Here is a 20,035-nt window from a genome sequence, read left to right as displayed (position 1 = left end):
TGGACAGGGGACAGCTGTGACATGAAGCTGAGGGTTACTGTGCTCCAGGCACCGAGCTAAGCATTTTGTAAACACTACACGATTTAGCCCTCATGGCAATGCTGGAAGACTTCAAGAGCATCTCCCTTTTACAGTGAGAAAGCTGAGACTCAGAGGCTAGCTCTTTACAGGCAGACAGCTGAGTCAGGACCCACAATTAGGTCCATCTGACTACACAGTCTATATATTCCAGAACATTCCTATTTCCCCAGAAGAAAACTGAGGACCAGAAAGATGTGTCTGAGGCCTCGGGGCCCAGATGTGCACACCACAGGCAGCCCTCATCTCGCTGGTGAGGAATGGGTAATGAGTCAAAGACAGATTTGGGGCACACAGGGAATGTGCTTGATTCTCTCTGTTCTCAGTGAGGGGGAATCCTCTGAGAAGCTCCTTAGCCTCACCCAGACCGTGTGAAAAGCTAGGACCACAGGCCAAAAGGAGGCATTAAGAGTGAAGATCCCTGAGACACTCATACGCATTCACTCTACCTTAACTGATAGTCTTACTCTTTTTTCTTTTTTTCTTTTTTTTTTTTAAAGATTTTATTTATTTATTGGACAGGCAGAAATCACAAGTAGGCAGAAAGGCAGGCAGAGAGAGAGAGAAGGAAGCAGGCTCTCCACTGAGCAGAGAGCCCAATGCAGGGCTCGATCCCAGGACCCTGGGATCATGACCCGAGCCAAAGGCAGAGGCTTTAACCCACTGAGCCACCCAGGTGCTCCAATCTTACTCTTTTTTCTGAATGACAACCAGATGTTCTCACCCATTACAGAAGATATTAAGAGCACAAGTTCTAGAATCCAGTTCCCTGGATTCTCACACTTACTGGCTGTAGGATCTTGTGTGTGCCTCAGTTCCCTCCTCTGTAGAGTGTTTCCATAACTACTTTGACCTTCTTGTACAGATGAAAAAAGATGAGTAAATGTAAAGGAGTCCTCACACAGCAGACGCTCAGTGTTAGCCCCGATTCCCCGACATATTTCTGGTTGGAAAACATGTCCCCATATCTGCTAACACCAGCCGTGGAACCTTTTACATATTCTCAACATATGAGAACAAGTTCCATGTGACTTTGACCTCACAGCCATTCTGTGTAGACTAATAAGTTCTGCTGTCCTCACCTCAGAGATGCGGGTCACAGAAGGCCGGTGTAGCTGTGTGACTTCCTCAAGGCCCCACCATGCCTCAGTGACTGAGCTAGCCTGAGGACCCCAATCCCACCACCCTACTGCTTGCTCTACCCTCTAGAATGAGCATGAAATTCTCAGACTTCCCGGATGTTAAGAGAGAGCAGAGTATCCAGCAGCATTCAAGCAAGAAGTGCCGTCCATAGCTCTACATCTGTCATTACGATGAAGGTTCTTGCCAACCAATGCCTCCGTGTTATCCCTACCATCTCCTGTGTCCCAGGCAGCCAAGTGACCAGTGCTGCATCCCAGCACAGCCCAAACAGATGACATATTAAAGGGGTCTGAGCAAAGATAGAGGGTGTAAGAAAAACTGGCATGATTCCCCAGATCTTTCTTCTGGGGTCACCAGTGCAATGGTTCTTTCCACTGCTTAGCTGTCCCTCTGCTTTCCCTGGAAGGAAAACGCAGCTGAGGCGGTGTGCTCAGTCTTCCTGCACCAGTAATTGAAGGACTCACTGTTCTCTGTGGCACTTGCGCACCCAGATTCAGCCAAGGTCCAGGGACAAAACTGCAGCTCCTTATCCCAGCTGAACTCTTGCTGAGATCCTGTTAGGGCTCGATGGGTCACAAGATGGCAATGCTTGTGAAATCTTACGGGCTGCAGCAAAAATCAGAGGTCTGGGGAAGAGAGAGAGAGCGAGAGAGAAGTGCTAATCACTTAATAGAACTATGGGTATTATTTCGATTTTTTTCTTTACATATAGGCTCTTACAGGATATTCATTAAGGTTCATAAAACCTGAAAACATCCAATGAGGTGATTCAGAATATCTCGAAGACTTGTCCATCCACCAGGCTTCACGGGGCCTTTGCGTATGAATGGACAAATCTTCCCGCGAATATTCTCGTGGCTCAAAGTAAATTGTGTTTTAGTCACTGTGAGTGAGTTTTCCATTACCAAATTAAAATAAAATTAATCTGACCTGGCAATATCTGTCCCAGCTGTCTTAGAGGCCCTGATGTACTTGAACCATATTCTGCAGCAGGCAGCCGGTCCCCAGAGGTACAGACACCGCCGCTCCCCACCCCCGCTGCTGCAGGCTGGGACAGATCTCAGGTCTGAGTCGTCTGCTCTTGAACAGAAGATGTGTTCTTTGAGTTTGGAGCAGCAAGTGTGGGGGCGTTAATTGGACATACCAGTCCAGGGGTGGAGGAAGAGACCTGTACGCTTGAGCCTGCTGACTGAGCACAGACCTATTCATTTCTTTAACTGGGCTTTGCCTACATGTACAGGTCATAAGCCACGTGTCCAGACTCTCTCAGCATCCTTTTGCCATATATTCTGTAAGGCAAAGAAAGGCACAACTCTTCCAACTTCACGTCACAGGGTGTAAGTTCCTACATGCCTAACTAGGAATCCAGTGTCACGGTTTGGGAGAGTTCCTTGCCGAACACTAAACATGGTGAATGGCTGTCTGCTACATGCAATTTGGAAATCCAGCCAGCGTCTGACTATCCAGAACTTAAGCTACTTTCAAGTCCCCCGCATTGGAATCTTAAGCAGACACCTGCTTCTTTAGGTCCCCAGAGGTCCTGCTCAAGCCCCCTGCATTAGAACCTTAAGCAGACCCCTGATTCTTTAGGTCCCCAGAGGTCCGGCTCATGACCACTGTTCCCTGGCAATGACAGCGTGTGCTGCTTGCCTTTCTTAACCAAAATCAAATGGCAGCTCATAGCGTGCGTTGTGTCCCTTTGTCATCGGTGAAACAGGGCCACTCCATTGTGTAAATGAAAATAAGTAATTCGGAGGAGACCGTGGACAGACGGGCACGCGTTGAAGCCTTGCCTCCAGCAGGAGTAGCAGCCACTGTTCCACGAGGATGCGGCAGCGTGCCCCCACCTGAGGGCAGGCGGGGAACAGCCCCCATCGGTGGCAGTCCTGCCCACGGCAGGGAGAATTGGCCCAGCAAGACACAGCCAGAGGGATGCAGGAGAGTAAATACATATTCAAGACACAGGACTGAATGACTCCCTTTCCCCTAATGGCCGGCCTCTAAAACGTCCCTGCCGAGAAAGCTAGTTACCGATTCTCTATGGAAGTCTTATGGGCCGTCCTTTTCCTTTCCCAAAGCCGAGGCTGGTCCTCATATATTTCCCTTTGAGTCAAGTAAGGACAATTTAAGATGTCCTTTCCCTGTTCAGATAATAGGGGTCTGTGATTCACGTTTATCCCACGTTTGATTTATGTACAGCGAACAACACGCGGTCTGGCTTTTTTCCCCTTTGCGCTGAGCAGTCTCTGCTTTATTGTACTCAGAAAAGGTGGATTGGAGCACCACGCTCAAGCAGCTGCCAGCCGCCGCCTCCCATCCCTTGTAGCTCTGTGGGCAGTGGAAAGAGAGACTCGCCATCTTTCACGGAGCATTCTGCGGCCCCCATCCTTCCGGCACAGACACATGCTCACCGTGCCCCTCCACTCCACTCCACCCCACCCCACCCCACCCCCACCAGCCCAGCGTGATCTCGCCACAGCCTCCCTGTCACCAGTACGGAAGGCCACTGTGACAAATAGACGTTGCGGCAGGATCTTTTTTTTTTCTCTTTTTCTCTCGCCCTCCCCCCGACCAAACCTTTTTTTTCCCCCAGCCTTGGCATAAAATGGTCAAATGATGTTCTACTGCAGAATTCAATTTCACAGTTCAGTTAGGTCCTTGATTACACTGCCAAATTCAGATTAATGTGCATTTAACGAACATGGATCAGGGGAATTCTGGCTGACAGCCAGCTGTAATCGGAGCAATTGATAGCTATGTGGAGTTTTATGCCCCGTCCACCCCTGCGCACCACTGGTGAAATTGATTGATTAAATGAATTCATTGCTATAATTATTTATAATTTTGATACATCGCAAGCCTGTGTCTGACCCTGTCCTCGGGGAGTTGGTGCCCATTGTGGAAGGGTAGTCCAGCTGACTCGTTAGCCCCAGATTATTTATTCCCAGATCATAGAGCCTTTTGTTTGTTTTGTGCCATTATTTTTTGATGGGGCTTGACTCGACTTGAAAAAGCACATTCTTAAAGAACTCCTTGGTATGGTATGCTAAAAGGCAATGAAAATGGAAACGAAACTACCAATGTATGTGATTAACCGTTTCAGGGAGGAACAGAAACCAAGACTGCGTAGATGTCCTTTTCGTATGTTTAAAGATTCCTGCAGAGAGAAGTCCTTTTCAGACCGCATTTGATTTTCGGTGACTATGAGTGGCCCTCGAGCACTGCCACTATGTCGTTGGGCAGGATGGGGGATAAACTGCAGAAGGACCAGTCTTCTCTGCTTACATCTTGCCATATGGAAATCTCCTGAAAGGCCCTGGTCCCATTTCCATGACGTTACTCTTTCAAAAAATCCCGCCGGGCCATTCTCTTGGGCAGAGTGGGAAGAACACCTTTTTGGTGTTTATTGTCTTCCCTCCTGCCTAGTGACTTTCCTACCCCTGCTCCCGGTCCCCATCCCATGCCCTTGTGATAAAGTCCTCAAAGGTGAACCGTGTCGGTCCATCGATATTTTGGAAATGGTGTGGGTGGTGGGAGATACATTGGAGATTTGCTCATTAAATATCTGTACTTCTCGCTGGCGCCAACTCCACTCTATTATGGTTTCACTCAACGATTAAACCCTACCTCTGTCTCAAGAAACTATATTCCAAATGTTCTCTCTCTCTTTCTTTTTTTTTTTTTAGAATATATTTGAAAGTCAGGTTGTAAAAACAATCACACAGGTCAGGCTTTACTCCTGTGTTTACATGCATGAACTCTGGTGCATGTCTGTGCAAAACAACATATATGAATACATCAGATTTTTTCACCTACTTCCAAATATAGGATATCATGATGATTTAGAGTAAGACAATGAAATAATTAGAATTGTTTAAGAGCCATGTAAGAGGGCCAGGAGGCCTTGTTATGGAAGAAAGCTTGGGCTTGCTTGCTTCTTAGCAGAAGAAAGGGCATTATTATATCTGAACACAAAGTTCTGGTCTGGCCAACACGAAAATGAAAGCGATAAATTCTGTACATAGACGATCAGCTCATTTTGCTGTTCTTGGTTGTGTATTTGGAGCTGATTCCTCTAAAGCAAGACTGTTCAAACAAAACAACTTAATTTTCCTTTACCACCCTGCTCCCCCAGCCAGGCATTATCATTCATCATTTTCTGGCCCTTGCATTTCTTATATCTTGCTCCCAGCTGCCCCCAGAAGACAGTTGAGCCCCCAGGGAAACACCCTAACCAGACTTTTGCTCTGTAGTTGTCTTTCCACACCATGCCCACCTCTGTCCTGACCATGTCTACCTTCTTATCACTGAAGGATAAGTCTGAGAACATATCAAAGGCCCAAGTTCTGAAGTGACGTTATCTGGATTTAATCCCAGCTGTGCCTCTTAATAGCTTTGAGACCTATGCATGAGCTGCTTAAACTCTCTCTGCCTCCGTCTCCTTATCTGTAAAATGGGACAATTATGAGGCTTGTCTCATTTAACTTGATGTTTAAATGCATTCACATATATAAAGTGCTGAGAACAGTCTCCCACACACGTGGAAAGCACTCAACGAATGTCAAATAGAATTAACACTCCTATGGATCACTCCTACAAGGATAGACTCCTAACAGAGCAGTTGGTGAATGGAAGGGGCCGTCCTTGGGCTCCCAGTGACATGCTCCTGCATTTTCTCCGGGAGTGAGTGCCCCAGCCTTGATAATACGGACTGAGGAGGTGACAGCTAATGGTAGAAATGCCAAAGCAGGCAGGAAACCAGGCCTGCGATGCCAGTGTGCCTTGCACCTGGGACATATAAACACCCTCCCTGAGAGTGAAGGACAGACCAGAGCGGAAGACCTAGGTTGCACAATCTTCTTAGGGTTATGGGGCCATTCGCCTTGGATTGCTGGTAGGTGGCAATTTCACCTCCCTGAACCTCCATTTTATCAACAATTAAATGGGACAAATTGCCCCCTTCTTAGCTCTCAGAAAAAGAATGAGGGTGCCACAAATATGCAGGCTAGCAATACCATCATGGAACCCACAGTTGGGTCACTAAGACCCAACTGAGGGCTGTAAGTCAGCAACATGGTGGGCCTGAACAGGGTCACTCATCCCCTTCACCTTCCCAAAGTCAGCTATCTCTCTGCCATCTTCTCCTTGAGTGGATGGAAGCCCGGAGAGGGGACCACATGTTCTCTCAATGGGGAGGCAGTCAATTCTCCTTCCGTAGGTACACCTCAAGCTTGGTTCCAAAAATGATCCCTCATGAGAGTGGTTCCTCCTCATCCATCATTATTTCTTTGAGTCTGTGCCTCTTACTGGCAGCCATGAAAAACAATAGCACGGTTTTGTCTCGAAGACCTACTTTCCAAGACCTTTAGCTCCCAGTGAACAACTCAGCCTTTCCTCTCTGACTGGAAATGGTCCCATTCATGCAGGCAAGCCTCCTTTTCTTTATGCCACACACTGGCTGCCAAGAGCAGACGCTGATAATGCTGCTGACAGTTGATAAAGAAGAAAAGTGGCCTGAGGCAGTGTGGAGCGATGTCTGCAACTCCTCCTGGATACAGCTTCCTTATTTTTAATACATCTTCGGAGATCAGTTATATATGCTTGTGGGGAATGAATTCAATTTCACTTAACGTACAGGCGCCAATCCTCCACGGAAGACACTGGGGGATGCTGGCGTGTGATAGCTCCCAGGACATACTTTCAGAAATAAAAGTCATGGCCCCCACTTGTCTCACATGCTGGCCTTGTAATTAGCCTGGGCCTGGCTAATCTCAAACTTAATTTAAGGGAAGAACCCAGTTGTTTAATTTACACTGACATCTTCTTCCCCCTCCCCACCTCACATAAACCGCCCCCCCCGCCGTTTTTCCTGTGTGTAGCCCAGATCCAGGGGCTTAGCAAAACATCAGCGTCATTCCAAATACAGCATCTTAATTATAATGCGGTGTTCAATATATTATAATTCAAAGCACCTTTTCTGATTGTTTTGAAGACTAGTGTTTAAGAATACATATGCTACCGGTACATTATCTTCAATAAATGCTGGCTGGTTGGGTTTGTTTTTTTAATATTTTACTCTTTATTTTCTCTGACGTTCCCACTCTGCTAAGGACTTTCTATAACGATACCAGAGCCTTGAATGTATTGGTCAGTCATTATGCAAATCTTTTGATGTGTGTACTGTCCTTTAGAGCTCAAAGTGACTAAAGAAGTCATTATTATTGTGATGACTCCCATTTTACAGGTGAGAAAACTGAAGCACGGGAGTTGAAATAACTTGCCTGATGTCATGCAACTGGTAAACCGCCAGCAGGGATTTTGAACCAAGAGCTTGTTTTCTTAGACACCAGGTTGCTCTGGGTTGCCACAGTTTAGCCTCCTTAAAGCCCTATGAGGGAGGTATTTGTGATTCCCATTTTACAGATAAGGAAACTGAGGGTCAGAGCAGCTCGGTAATTTGACAAAGCTGTCAGAGTCAGAACTAAACCCTATGTATGTCCCTCAAAAGCATGTGTTCTCTGTTAAACAATCAGGACAGGGCACTGGCTTTGCAGTAGCCTGATTCCTGCTGGTTTCTGCTGGTTGGTGCAAGGCTGTCTAACTGGTGAGCTCACCTGAGTAGATGATGGTGTTCTCCAGACTGGGAAGGGCTGCACTATCACTTGGGAGCCAGTGAATGGGACAGAAGTGAGAACGGTGCCATGGCAACCATGTTAAGGAGCCCACTGTGTACAGCTCTTGCTGCCAGATCATGGAACAGACATTTGTTCATGCTGTCTGTTAGAGCAGGAGCTTGAGACACCTGCCTTCTTCTAGCCAGCCGCCATATTGCCAGGTCCAATGACCGATATACCCCATCCTACTTCACTTCTCTCTGGCATCCAGATTGCTTCATTACTCCTTCCTTCTTGAAATGTATTCCTCCCTTGGTTTCAGGACCCCCAGACCCTTCGTTTCTTTCCTATATCACTGGCCAGTTCTCTGCTCCTTTATGCAACATCCTTCTGCTTTTTCTGGTTTCTGAATGTTGGGGTCCTTGGACCTTCTTTCACACATGCAACATCTTGGCTTTTAATACCAACTAATGGTGTGATTCTCACCAATGACTCCCAGGTTCATGGCATTAGTTTCAGCTCTTTCCTGGACTCAAAGCATGTCTAAGTCCCCTCAGCAACATCTCCGCATGAATGCTTGATAGTTCTCCCAATCTGAACACGGCCATGCCAGAATTCTTGGCTTTACCATGCAATAGTTACCTCTTGCTCTGAAACAAATTATCACAAAACTTAATGACTTAAAACAATAATAAACATTCACATAGTTTCTTTGGGTCAGTTTTCTGTGACTAAACTAGCTGCATGATTCTGGCCTTGAGACTCTCAAGAGGTGGCAGTCAAGATGTCTGCTGGGGCTAGTCCTCTGAACGCTTGACTGGGGCCAGACGATCACTTCTAGGATGGTCCACATGGCTGTTGGAGGAAGGCCTCAGTTTCTGACTCTTGGCAGGAGGTTTTGCCCTTCAGCCTCTCTATAGGATTCTTGAGTGTCCTCATGACGTGACAGCAGGAGAGAGTCAAAGCAAGTGATCCAAGAGAGAAGGCAGTGGAGCCACGATATCTTTCTTGGTCCCAGAAGGCACTGGCTGTCACTTCCACTATATTCTTTTGATCCCACAGAGGAGCCTGATATGGTGTAGGAGGAGACTACACAAGGATCCTCAGACCCCATCTTGGTTGGAGGCTGATGGCCATACTTCACGAGCCTACCCCAGCCCTGCTACTCCTCAGACCATTAAATGGCCTGTTGCTCAGGCCAAAATCCTGGGAGTCATCTTTGATTCTTTCCTTTCACATTTTAATCCAATCCATCAGAAATCATGCCAGCTCTTTCTTCAGATCCTACCATAGGCCCCAGCATTTCTTATCCCAACTATAGCACCCTCTCTAATATCAACTCACATTGACCACAATAAGCCAACTGGCATCCCTGTTTCCACCTTTGCTCCAAAGGTCTCTTCTCTTCTAACACCCAGAGATCAATATCAAGCTCATATCTCTCCTCTCTCCTCAGCAAACTCTAGTGGTTCCCACATCAATCAGAGTGACTACCAGTGCCCTTGCTATGACCTACATGATCATCCTTCCGGCTTCTTTTCTGGACATCATTCATACCAGAAGAGTCCCTGTGCTGTTTGTGAAGCCTATATTTGCCTAGAATCCTGTGTGTGCCCTCTGCCCATATGACCCCTCTCTACATAGACATTGGGCCTATTCCCTCATGACAGCCAGATTTCTACTCATTCATCTTAAATCCTTTCCTCTATTTCTCTTCATGTCTCTATTACTACTGGACTGCATACTATACACTTACTGGTTTTCTTGTTTATTATCTGTCTCCTTCTCAAGAATATAAACCCCACGAGGGCACAAATACCATCCATCTTTATTATTGCTGGACCTTCCCGTGGAACCTGAAATGATGCCTAGCACATAATAGTAGCTCAAGGATTAATTTGTGAACTAAATGAATTAATGAATGTACTACATGGGAACAATGGGCTTATTTGGAAAGATACCACCCAATAGAACTTTCTGCAATGGTGGAAGTGTTGTGTATCTATGCTGTCCAATGTGATGCCTATTAGATATAAAATGTGATTAATATGACTGAGGACCCAAATTTTTATTTTAGTTTTATTTTTTTATTTATTTAATATAAGTAGCTACATGTGGCCAGTAGCTACCATATTAGAGTAGATCTAGATCCTTGGGGTGGATGGGGCATGGAGACATGTCCATGTCATTTCATGTACATCCCAGTAGAGCAGTAGAGACTTCCTAGGGTGCTGTGTTAATAAGGAGCCTGAAGTCCAGTCAAAAATCTTTTTGAGCACCTTCTATGTACCCGGCACTGTGTTGTCATCAGGATATCACACAAGAGTGTAGTGATTGATTAGTGCCTTCTGTCCTGGGCAAAGAGGTGAATGTGTTATGATGTGGTATATTTACCATATGTGACCTTAGTTTTTTCAGAGCTAGTCAGAGGTCCTTCTTGATCCCTCCGAGGGAGTGATTGCTGGAATGTACACCTGGTGTCCTATAAACCCCTCACTGACTCCTCCCATCCCTGCTTTGCCTGCCCTCCCTATTCTCCACTGAGTTCCCTCAATCCAGTCTTCATAACTAGAGTAGAATGTTTTCTGCCGGAATCCTTTCGAGGGATGACCAAATTGGCTTTCACACACATGCTCCTGCAAATTTTGGCTAGTCTCAATTATATTTCCACGTATTTGATGAGGACATTGTGTGTGTTTACCATATGGTCCATACTGAAAAGCTGCTTAGCACAGGGAGTCATATTTTCCCTTTTACCTATACCTGCTAGGTGATGTGTATGGCCCATACTCCCCTCTAGTATATGAGTTCAAAGGCATGGAGAAAGCATTTCTACCCCTGAGATTTCTCACTGAAGACTAACATCCTTTAATGACAGATGGGATATTTTATTCCTAAAAAAGAAAATATGGTCTAAACACCAAATAACCTTGGTTAAGGCACATTTTAACTAAAACTTTCCCTATGCTTCACCTGAATGGAGAAGGTCCTTTCCTAGGAGCAGTGGGTACAGTTGGTGCCCCAAGCTCTTCCCTTCATCCACCTATTGTTTCTGTCTGCCAACACTGCTTTTCTTTGTCTAAGGTGGTAGTTCTCTGCCAAGAGCAATTTTTCCCATATTCTGGGGACATTTGGCAACATCTCAAGCAATGTTTTTGGTCCTAACTGGCAGAAGTGGCTGCTTCTGGCATCTAGTGGGTAGAGTCCAGGGATGATGCTGAACATCCTGAACACACAGGGCAGTCACCCACATCAGAGAATTATCTGGACCCCAGAATTAATGGTACCAAGATTGAGAAATTCTGGTCTAAGAGCTGTCTCTACCCACTGGAGCCTGCTCAGCCCAAGACATGGGAAGTCAGAAGTGCCAGGAAATTAATATTCATGGAAGTAGGTGTTAAACAATGTTTTGAAGGGAGGCAGTGCATAAATACCCCAGCTCTTGGCCCCTCAGATGGGATAGCTCCAAGGTACATGCTTAACATTGTCTCCCAGAGTGGACACTTACCTGGTGGAATTAGGTTCCAGTTGCTTGACTGGTGACGTGCTGTGTGTGTTAGGGTTCACCAGAGAGATAACCAGTAAGGGGATGTGTATGGGTACACAGAGTCTCTCCTCTGGGGATGACATCAATCCTTCCACTTAAAGCCTTCAACTGATGGGATGCAGCCTACCCACATTATGGAGGACAATCTGCTTTGCTCAAGATCTACTGATGTAAATGTTAAGTACATCTTTAAAAGGTAAATAAATAACTTCACTGTAGTATCTAGACTAGTTTTTGACCAAATAACCAGATGCCATAGCCTAGCCAAGGTAACACATAAAAATTAGCCATCGTACTCAATGACTCACCCTTCATCGGTTTTCCCCTTCTTTGTCTTCACTTCATAACTCCTGGAATCACCTTCCACTGCTTGCATTTAAATTCAGGCCTCATAGTCTGCTTCTGGGGATTTTTCTTATTTTTTAAAAGATTTTATTTTATTTATTATTTTATTTATTTGACAGAGAGAGTACAAGCAGAGGGAACAGTAGAGGGAGAAGCCAGCTCCCTGCTGAGCAGGACTCAATTCTAGGACCTTGGGATCATGACCTGAGCCGAAGGCCGGATGCTTGATCACTTAACCGACTGAGCTATCCAGGCATCCATGCTTCTGGGGTTTTAGTAGGGAAAGGGGAAAAGAGCAGCTGGATGGGGAGGTTGTAGGGTAGGTGAAGGGTCTAGAAGCAAGAGCAAGCTCGGACCTCACAAGGCAAGCATCACCCACAACCATCTCGTGTACGGTGCTCTTCAGTCAGGCCAGCTGTGGCTTGGCTCAATGCAGCATTCAGATCTAGCATGTGAATCCTCTCCATCTGTGTCTGTCTTCCCAGGTGGATTACGATCGAGCACAGATGGTCCTCAGCCCTCTGCTGTCAGGGTCTGACACCTACCCCAGGGGCCCCGCCAAACTACCTCAAAGTCAAAGCAAAGCAGGCTATTCCTCAAGCAGCCACCAGTACCCATCTGGGTACCACAAGGCCACCCTGTACCACCACCCCTCCCTGCAGACCAGTTCCCAGTACATCTCCACGGCTTCTTACCTGAGCTCCCTGAGTATCTCATCCAGCACCTACCCCCCACCCAGCTGGGGCTCCTCTTCAGACCAGCAGCCCTCCAGGGTGTCCCACGAACAGTTTCGGGCTGCTCTACAGCTGGTGGTCAGCCCAGGAGACCCCAGGGAATATTTGGACAACTTTATCAAGATCGGAGAAGGGTCAACCGGCATCGTGTGCATCGCAACCGAGAAACATACAGGGAAACAAGTCGCTGTGAAGAAGATGGACCTCCGAAAGCAACAGAGGCGAGAACTGCTTTTTAATGAGGTAGATGGTGTGTTCAGATCACTCTTTCTCTCCTGTGTAACGTTTACTTCCCATTTCAAAAATATTACCTGTAGGGTTCAGGACCTTAGAAAGCACTGAAATACAAAGATCCAGCTCCCATAATCCTTCCTTCTGGTCTTTGTCTCTGCGGGTATGGTTCTCTAAAGTGCTTCGTGTGGATCAGCCACCATGCTAAGCACTGACCTTGGCTTGATTCACACAACCAACCTGTGAGACAGAAAGATGCTACCACCATGGCCACGATGAAATCTGGACTCAGATAGGTGAAGTGACTAGCCCAGGGTCACACAGCAGATCAATGGCATAGCTGGGATTTGAATTCTAGCAGATTCCAAAGACTCGTGTTACACTATCCACACGGGTGTATATACATGGTTGTGATACCATGTTTGCCCTTTGTAGCCATTTTTTTTTTTAAATCTCAGTAAACAGAGGTCAGTTTACCAGTGGATTACCACTCTTTCGGAACTTTAAGATATGTGCAATAATGAATTCTTCTTGTGGAAAATAGCGAAAATACAGAAAATGTCCCATAATCTCACAACCAAGAAATAGCCTACATTAATATTTCAGGATTTCCTTTCTGTATTTTTTTCTCTTTAGAGAAAGTAATATACAATACCGACTTCCAGAAAGTTTTTAACAATGAGGATGCTCACTGATGGTCCTGTCTCATTCTCCTTAGCACTGGATACTTGTCAAATTATCTCTGTTAATCTGATAGACATGAGTAAATCTTCCTGCTCTAATTAACACTATTATTACTAGTGAGGGTAAAATTACTTGTATATGTTTTTAGGCCATTTTTATTTTATTAGACCATATGCCCTTTGCATGCTTTCCAATTAGGGTGGTAACATTTGTCTTACTGATAAATGAGAGCTCTTGATGTATTAAGGAATTAACCCTTTTCTATGTGTTTGTTGAACATATTTTTCCAGTTCATTTGCCTTTTACACTTATTACTTGAAAGTTCTAAAATGCACATAGGAGGAAAAACATGAATACCTATGTCTAGGGACATAAAATATTTTGGAGTAATATTCCTCTATTGATTTTACGAGCATTTAGGGAAGAGAGATGAGCTTCCGTGGATGGAAAATCTAGGTCTTAAAGATAGCAAGTCAGGATTCCAATGTTAGATAATATGTCAGTCTCTAGCAAAGGATGGATCACACACATCTCCTAACAGACATTATAAAAATGCAATCAAGAATGACTTTGGATTCCTCTTCTATGGAGGCTCACATGAAGCCACATATGGCTTCAACCCCCATGGGTGTTCATTTTCTTGCTGTGTTCCACATCGCAGAGAGAGCCCCAGGTGAGTGGGCTTCAGCTTGTCACTTCCACAACACTGATTTCTGGAACTTATTTCCAAATCACAGTGCCAGAACAGCCAGGACAACATAATGTAGATAATTTTGTAATTTATTAATTAACGTTAAATCTGAAAATGTCACCAGAAGCAGCCGCGGGGCAACAATTCTTGAAAGCTCTCTCTGGTAAGTTCAAGTTAACCTTGTATACGCCTGAGTCATGTTTGATTTTACCTTCAAGACCTATCCTTTGTATTCAGCCCAAACCTCTCTCACACTCAACCCAGACCTCCTCCCAAGATGTTAAGTTAGCCTCGTGTGGCCCCACTCCTACTGTTCATTTCATTCACTTGTGAGACCTACTCTTCATTTGCCATTTAGAGTTGGTGACTTTTGCCAGGTTAAACAATAGTAGAGTATGAACAGTGCATTCTAAAGGTGACCCTTAGGGATATCTGTTCATACCCTCCCCCCACCCAACGCAAACAGTCAACAAAACTCCCTCTTGTAAGTACAAACTTTGCCAGGGTTCTCCCTGTTTTCACTCTCATTATCCCCAAACCTAGTGTCTGGTTGCACTATCATTTTCTCTGAATTGACTAACTGGATTTCTTTCATTGTTGCTAGCTACCCTCAATCCTGTCTTTTTGTCTATTGTAGACTCCTGAATAAATCCCCCCATCAGTATTTCTTAATCAGTTATACTCACAGCACAGTTGTGGCCACAAGAGAACAGAAAGCCAAATCTCACCATCACAAGTCAAAAAACATCTTTCCATTTGCCCAGGTTGTGATAATGCGGGATTACCACCATGACAACGTGGTTGACATGTACAACAGCTACCTTGTCGGTGATGAGCTCTGGGTGGTCATGGAATTTCTAGAAGGCGGTGCCTTGACAGACATTGTCACTCATACCAGGTATGTCTCTTCATTCTCCAGACAAATAATTCCAAGTGCTTATTATTTCTTATCCAGGGTAAGCCCTCAATGACTATTTTTACAAACTCTTTATTAAGTGGAACCCCTTTGAACTCAGGGAGTATGACGACCCTTTTTCTTTAAATTCCCTAAGTGCCTATTGTAATTTGTATGTTTAGTTCATTCATTCAGTTAACATTCTCCTTGTCCTCCAGAAGTTCATTAATATCTAATCATTTTAAGTCAGCAAGCAAAAGACAAAGGACTTTTGGTGCCAAACAATAGAATTTCCCATTCTTAGGTATTTTTCTAAAACTGAATTTTATTCTGAGTTGCTATACTATTGCTCTGTAGTAATACCACCAAGGGTACCTGACTGAGGAAGAGGCAGATGGAAGATGAGTCAAAGTTTTATGTTCTAATGAGAAACCAACATAATTTAAGTTCTCCAATTCTGTTTTTAAATAGTCTTGCAAGTAATGATGGTTAATTATCATTATTACCTCTGCTACTTGCTTCCCTGATGTGTCAGTTGTGGTCATTGGATTAAGTGTGTCTTGATCACCTTTTATGTGCCAGGCTCTTTCCTGAGTGCTGGGGACATAAAAGATACAAACAATTAAAGTCTCAAATATATTCCCTCAAGGATGTCACAGGTTAGAAATAAATATATTATAATACCTGTGCAGTAGTAGAAAGAGATATTGAAGCAGCAAAGAATACCCGAGTATCTCTAACAGGGAAAATAAAGAAAGATTTCCAATATAAGGGGATAACCAAGATGAGTTTTGAGAGTTGCATAGGAGTTTGCTAAGAAGGCAAGTGGGAGGAAACGGGCATTGAAGGCAGACAAAATATGTGCTAAGACAGTGTTCTTCAGATTTTAATATGCATACAAATTACCTGTGGGTCTTAGTAAAATGCAAATCCTGATTCAATAGAAGGGGGCGTGAAATTCCACTCTAACAAGCTCCCAGATGACGCCAATCCTCCATGTTCACTGACCACATTGGAGAAGCAAGGTTCTAAGGAACAGACATAGTAAAAAACAAACAAACAAACAAACAAATGTTACATTTGGGAAACTTTATAAATTTGCTCTTGGTAGTAAATAATGCTCCAAAGGGATAAGAGATGATTGTCAAGAAGGAAAGGCACTGGATTTTAGCTGATATCACTGAAATGGTGCCTAAATTGTAAGTGAATCTAGGTGAAAAACAGGGGGAAGCAAGGTAGCAGGAAGGTATTGAGGGACACTGTGAGGGATAGAATATGCTGTTTCTCATTATCTTCTACAGCTCTCAGTCTCAGTAGACCACCTAAAAACAACATAAGGGAAGACACTGAAGGTTTATCACCAGCATTTCAGATGGCAGATCCCTGTTGGTAAACCCATAGGACCCAACCCTCCCCAAAGTACATAAGATCATCTTAACTTATAGGAACAAATATACTGAAGAAACCTAAGCTTAAGACAAAGGTGACTTGTATCTAAAACAATTAATAAAAATATGTCCAGAGGAGAGGATTTTTTTTTTCCTGCCCCAAAAAACTTCAGATAACTACACATGTCTCTCCAGAGCTCTCCCTTTTGTCACAGTTTTTTTTGGTTTTTATTGTGTGTCAGTGGGATCCACTTAAGAATTAGCCTATCTGGAATCCACTGTGTTCTCTAATCCTCTCCATCCAGTTTTGTCAATAATTTCCTGTTGAAGGCAGAGAGCTCCAGGGAGTGGAGAGAAGTTGTATGTCAAGGAACTCTTGAATACTTTAAAATATTTTAAAATATTGAATCTTATGTTTAGAATTTAATTCTTGAGTTGTTTGGAGAGATTTTCCTATAGTAGATATTCAATAAAGGCTTTACTGAATGATTGATTGATTAATAAAATGACCCCTTACTACTCAAAGTGTGGTCTGGAGAATAGCAGTATCAGCATCACCTAGAAGCTTGTTAGCAATGCAGAATCTCAGGCTCTACCCGGACTGACCATACACAAGGTAGCCAGGTACTCGGGTATTTCCTATGGATACCAAAGTTTTAGCCCTACCTATCATCTTGTTAAATTACCTCCTACTGATTTCCAGGAACAGAGGGTTCTAGAAGGCAAAGAAAAGTGCCGAACACATCAAACATTAACTCCTGTAACCTCTAAGAAACAGAGCCAGGATTTGAGTTTGGATTTGATTCCAGAACTGAGGCATCTTTAATCCCAATTCAGGCTTCCTCTCTGCAGAAGTAGGAAAACGCAGTCTTTCTACAGTGGGTCCTATACATTTCAAAGCCACTGAATTCAGAATCGGTACAATTTATCACATATGCCAATTAAAAGTGATTTTCCCAGTTACTGATAGGGGCTCAGATTCCATTAACTTTTGTTGTCGTTGACCTGTAAACTATCTTAATGCTTGCTTCAAATAACTGGAATCCCATGGAATCCTGGAAAAATGAATTTTATTAAAAAAGTTGATTCCTGCTTCTGAATTATTTTTAAGGTATATTTGAGCTTATCCCTGCTGATGTCTCCGAGGGCTCTGCGGTGGGCAGATGTGGGAGTTGTTAGCCATTGTTTTCACAATCCAGCACAATGACCAACCCATTCACACAAAACCAAGAGCACAGAAGTCTCTCAGACAAGAACATTTTCTTCTTGCCTGCCTTAGTAGGAGAGTGAGGTATTGCTGGAAGAAGCATCTTTGAGAGAAGAGAAATCCCATTCTCTTTATACCTTTGACCTTCTCCTAATTGGCCACTTCCTTGGATTTCACTTTGGACTCCTAATTTTACTCAGACATGGTTTGCTGGTATCAACAAGACTGACACATATTCGGGGCCATCCATTTCCTTGTCCTGCTGAGCTATGAGTTCCCCAGGGTGATTTTCCAAGGTTGTCCTTGAATTTGGGCTCTCGTCAGTTATACCCTCTGTCTCTCCTGACAGTCTCCTCTGTTGGCATGACTATTTAAGCAGCTCTTTCACATTTACTGTCTGGCTTGAGCCTCACACTGTCTCTGTGAGAAGGAAGTTTCATACCCAGATGAGTTAGGCCTCTGGGGGTTATTTTGATGGTACTGATGTCCAAGTAATTCTTCCCACCTAGGTTCTTCATGGTTGAAAAGCCATTCATATGAGTTGCAATGGCAGTGTGATACAGTGGGGACATTGGAAAAGCATGGGTCTGAACTCAAGAGGAGGTGGGGTTGCATTCATAATCTGGTCACTTGCTTAGCTGGGTTAACTTGGGCAGGTCACTTGACCTCAGTCTCTTCTGAAGCCAGAACCCTTCTTCAGAAGGGTGCAGCCGTGAAATGTGGAAGTGCATATCCAACACTGTGCTAGCCTTTCTCATTCCTAAGGTCAATTTCTTCAAGAATCATCCAGTCACGCTTAGTTATTAGTAACTAAGTCCAGTTTCCTTCTTAATGGACCTAGGGCAACAGGAATCTTCAGCAGGGAGATCCAAAGACCATGTTGTCCAAGTCCAGCTTTAAAGGGAACTGTAGGTATCCTCATTTCATGAGGAAAAAAGAGACCTGAGGAAGTTAAAAAGCCTTGCTCAAGGTCACCTACCAGGCATACTTGGAACCTTGGCTCTATGCAGTGCAGTCTCTCTGTAGAACCCTGGAGGTTTATCAATACCTAAGAAATTACGCATGAGAGTCTAAGGAAGTACATTTGCATTAATGACCCAAAAGCCAGCAAATAAACCATTTCCTTTGGCTTATATTTGGCCTCTGTCATCCTCATTGCCAAAGCTTAGGTTCTAGGAGTCAGATCCCAAGACTTCTTTGTGCTTGCCTGTAGATTTTCTAGACATGGGCTGGAGAGCATGGACTGGTTCACCAGACCCCAAGGGAGCTGCCTCTCTTGATCATTTCAAAGATGTTCTCAAACCTGTCTTTGTTCCTTAAATGTTATTTCCTTTTCCAGAATGAATGAAGAACAGATAGCTACCGTCTGTCTGTCGGTTCTAAGAGCTCTCTCCTACCTTCACAATCAAGGAGTGATTCACAGGGACATAAAAAGTGACTCCATCCTCCTGACAAGTGATGGCCGGGTAAGATTTCCTGTTTGGCCTCTCCATAGTTTAGCTTGCCACTTTGTCTGTCATGGGCATTATCCTCCTAAGAACCCTTTCTCATAATTCTAAGTCTCCCTGGTCACAGTCACCCACTGGCCTTCCCAGAAAGCTTACCAAAAAGGAAATTACCATCCTCTGTGTCATCCTATTAGTCAGGATTATCTGTGATCTGAATTTGATGGATGACTTCCCACTTTAACAACCAGTGTAGGAAGGGATAGAAACTATGGAAATTTCTTTCCATTTTCTTCTATGTTCTTATTTTTGTTGGAGGAAAAGAGATGACTTTTCTTCTGGGGTTTTGTCCACCCTGTCTGTGGAGTTGTGCATGCCTGCAGTATCTCTCAGAGTTCCTGCAGGAAAGAGAAGGCAAACTCCAGTGGACAGCTTGAGGAGAGTTTAATAAAGGTGTGGGCAGATGTAGACAAGTCATAAGGAGAAGTACATGATGAATCATGTGGCATTCTAGAATAGTGTGCCACTCTTACTGCCTCATGCCTGAGGAGGGGAGGCCAGGAACTGGCTACTGGAATCTGAAAACAGAGATTATTCTATGAAGAGGGATGCCTGGCTGGAACTCTGATCTTCAGTGGAAGACAGGCCACAGTGGAGCTGTATGATGGGAGCTGGGAGGATCAATATCTGAACCTCCCTCCGTTCTTTCCTTCCAGTCTCCTCTTGGTGCTTCCCATTGGTCAAACCCAATCAGAAGCCATCAGTGCAGTCAACACAGGTTGGCGTCCCAGGGCTCAAAGGGGAAGAGAATAGATCTGGGAAGGCAAACAAAAGATATCCATCACCACAGCTTATCCCTAGGCCCAGACTGCTGCATTTCCCATCCCCACAGCCAGCTCAATAGAGTCTGCAGAAACTCATCAGCCACACCAGGTTACAAAGAATATAGACTACAGTAGCCACGGAAAGAATGAGTTGGCATTTCAAAGCAGTCTTAGTTAGATGGTAGAGTTTTGAAGCATAGATTTTTATC

The 20,035-nt window shown here is 44.4% G+C and overlaps 1 protein-coding gene across 1 annotated transcript in view; it reads left to right on the top strand.

Annotated features, from left to right (window-relative positions):
- The window catches only part of PAK5 (p21 (RAC1) activated kinase 5), a gene marked incomplete at both ends in the record, with an annotated part of 99,010 nt that overhangs the window by 64,133 nt on the left and 14,842 nt on the right, over positions 1-20,035 (top strand). Inside the window, 3 exons of the mRNA XM_080814377.1 lie at positions 12,213-12,704; positions 14,832-14,965; positions 18,897-19,023. Of these exons, the coding sequence (XP_080670503.1) occupies positions 12,213-12,704; positions 14,832-14,965; positions 18,897-19,023 (753 nt within the window). The remainder of the gene's footprint in view (positions 1-12,212; positions 12,705-14,831; positions 14,966-18,896; positions 19,024-20,035) is intronic.

Source organism: Martes martes, assembly GCF_963455335.1.
Source record: "Martes martes genome assembly, chromosome: 9".
NCBI classification, from domain to species: domain Eukaryota; kingdom Metazoa; phylum Chordata; class Mammalia; order Carnivora; family Mustelidae; genus Martes; species Martes martes.
This window is presented reverse-complemented; position numbering and strand designations above follow the sequence as displayed.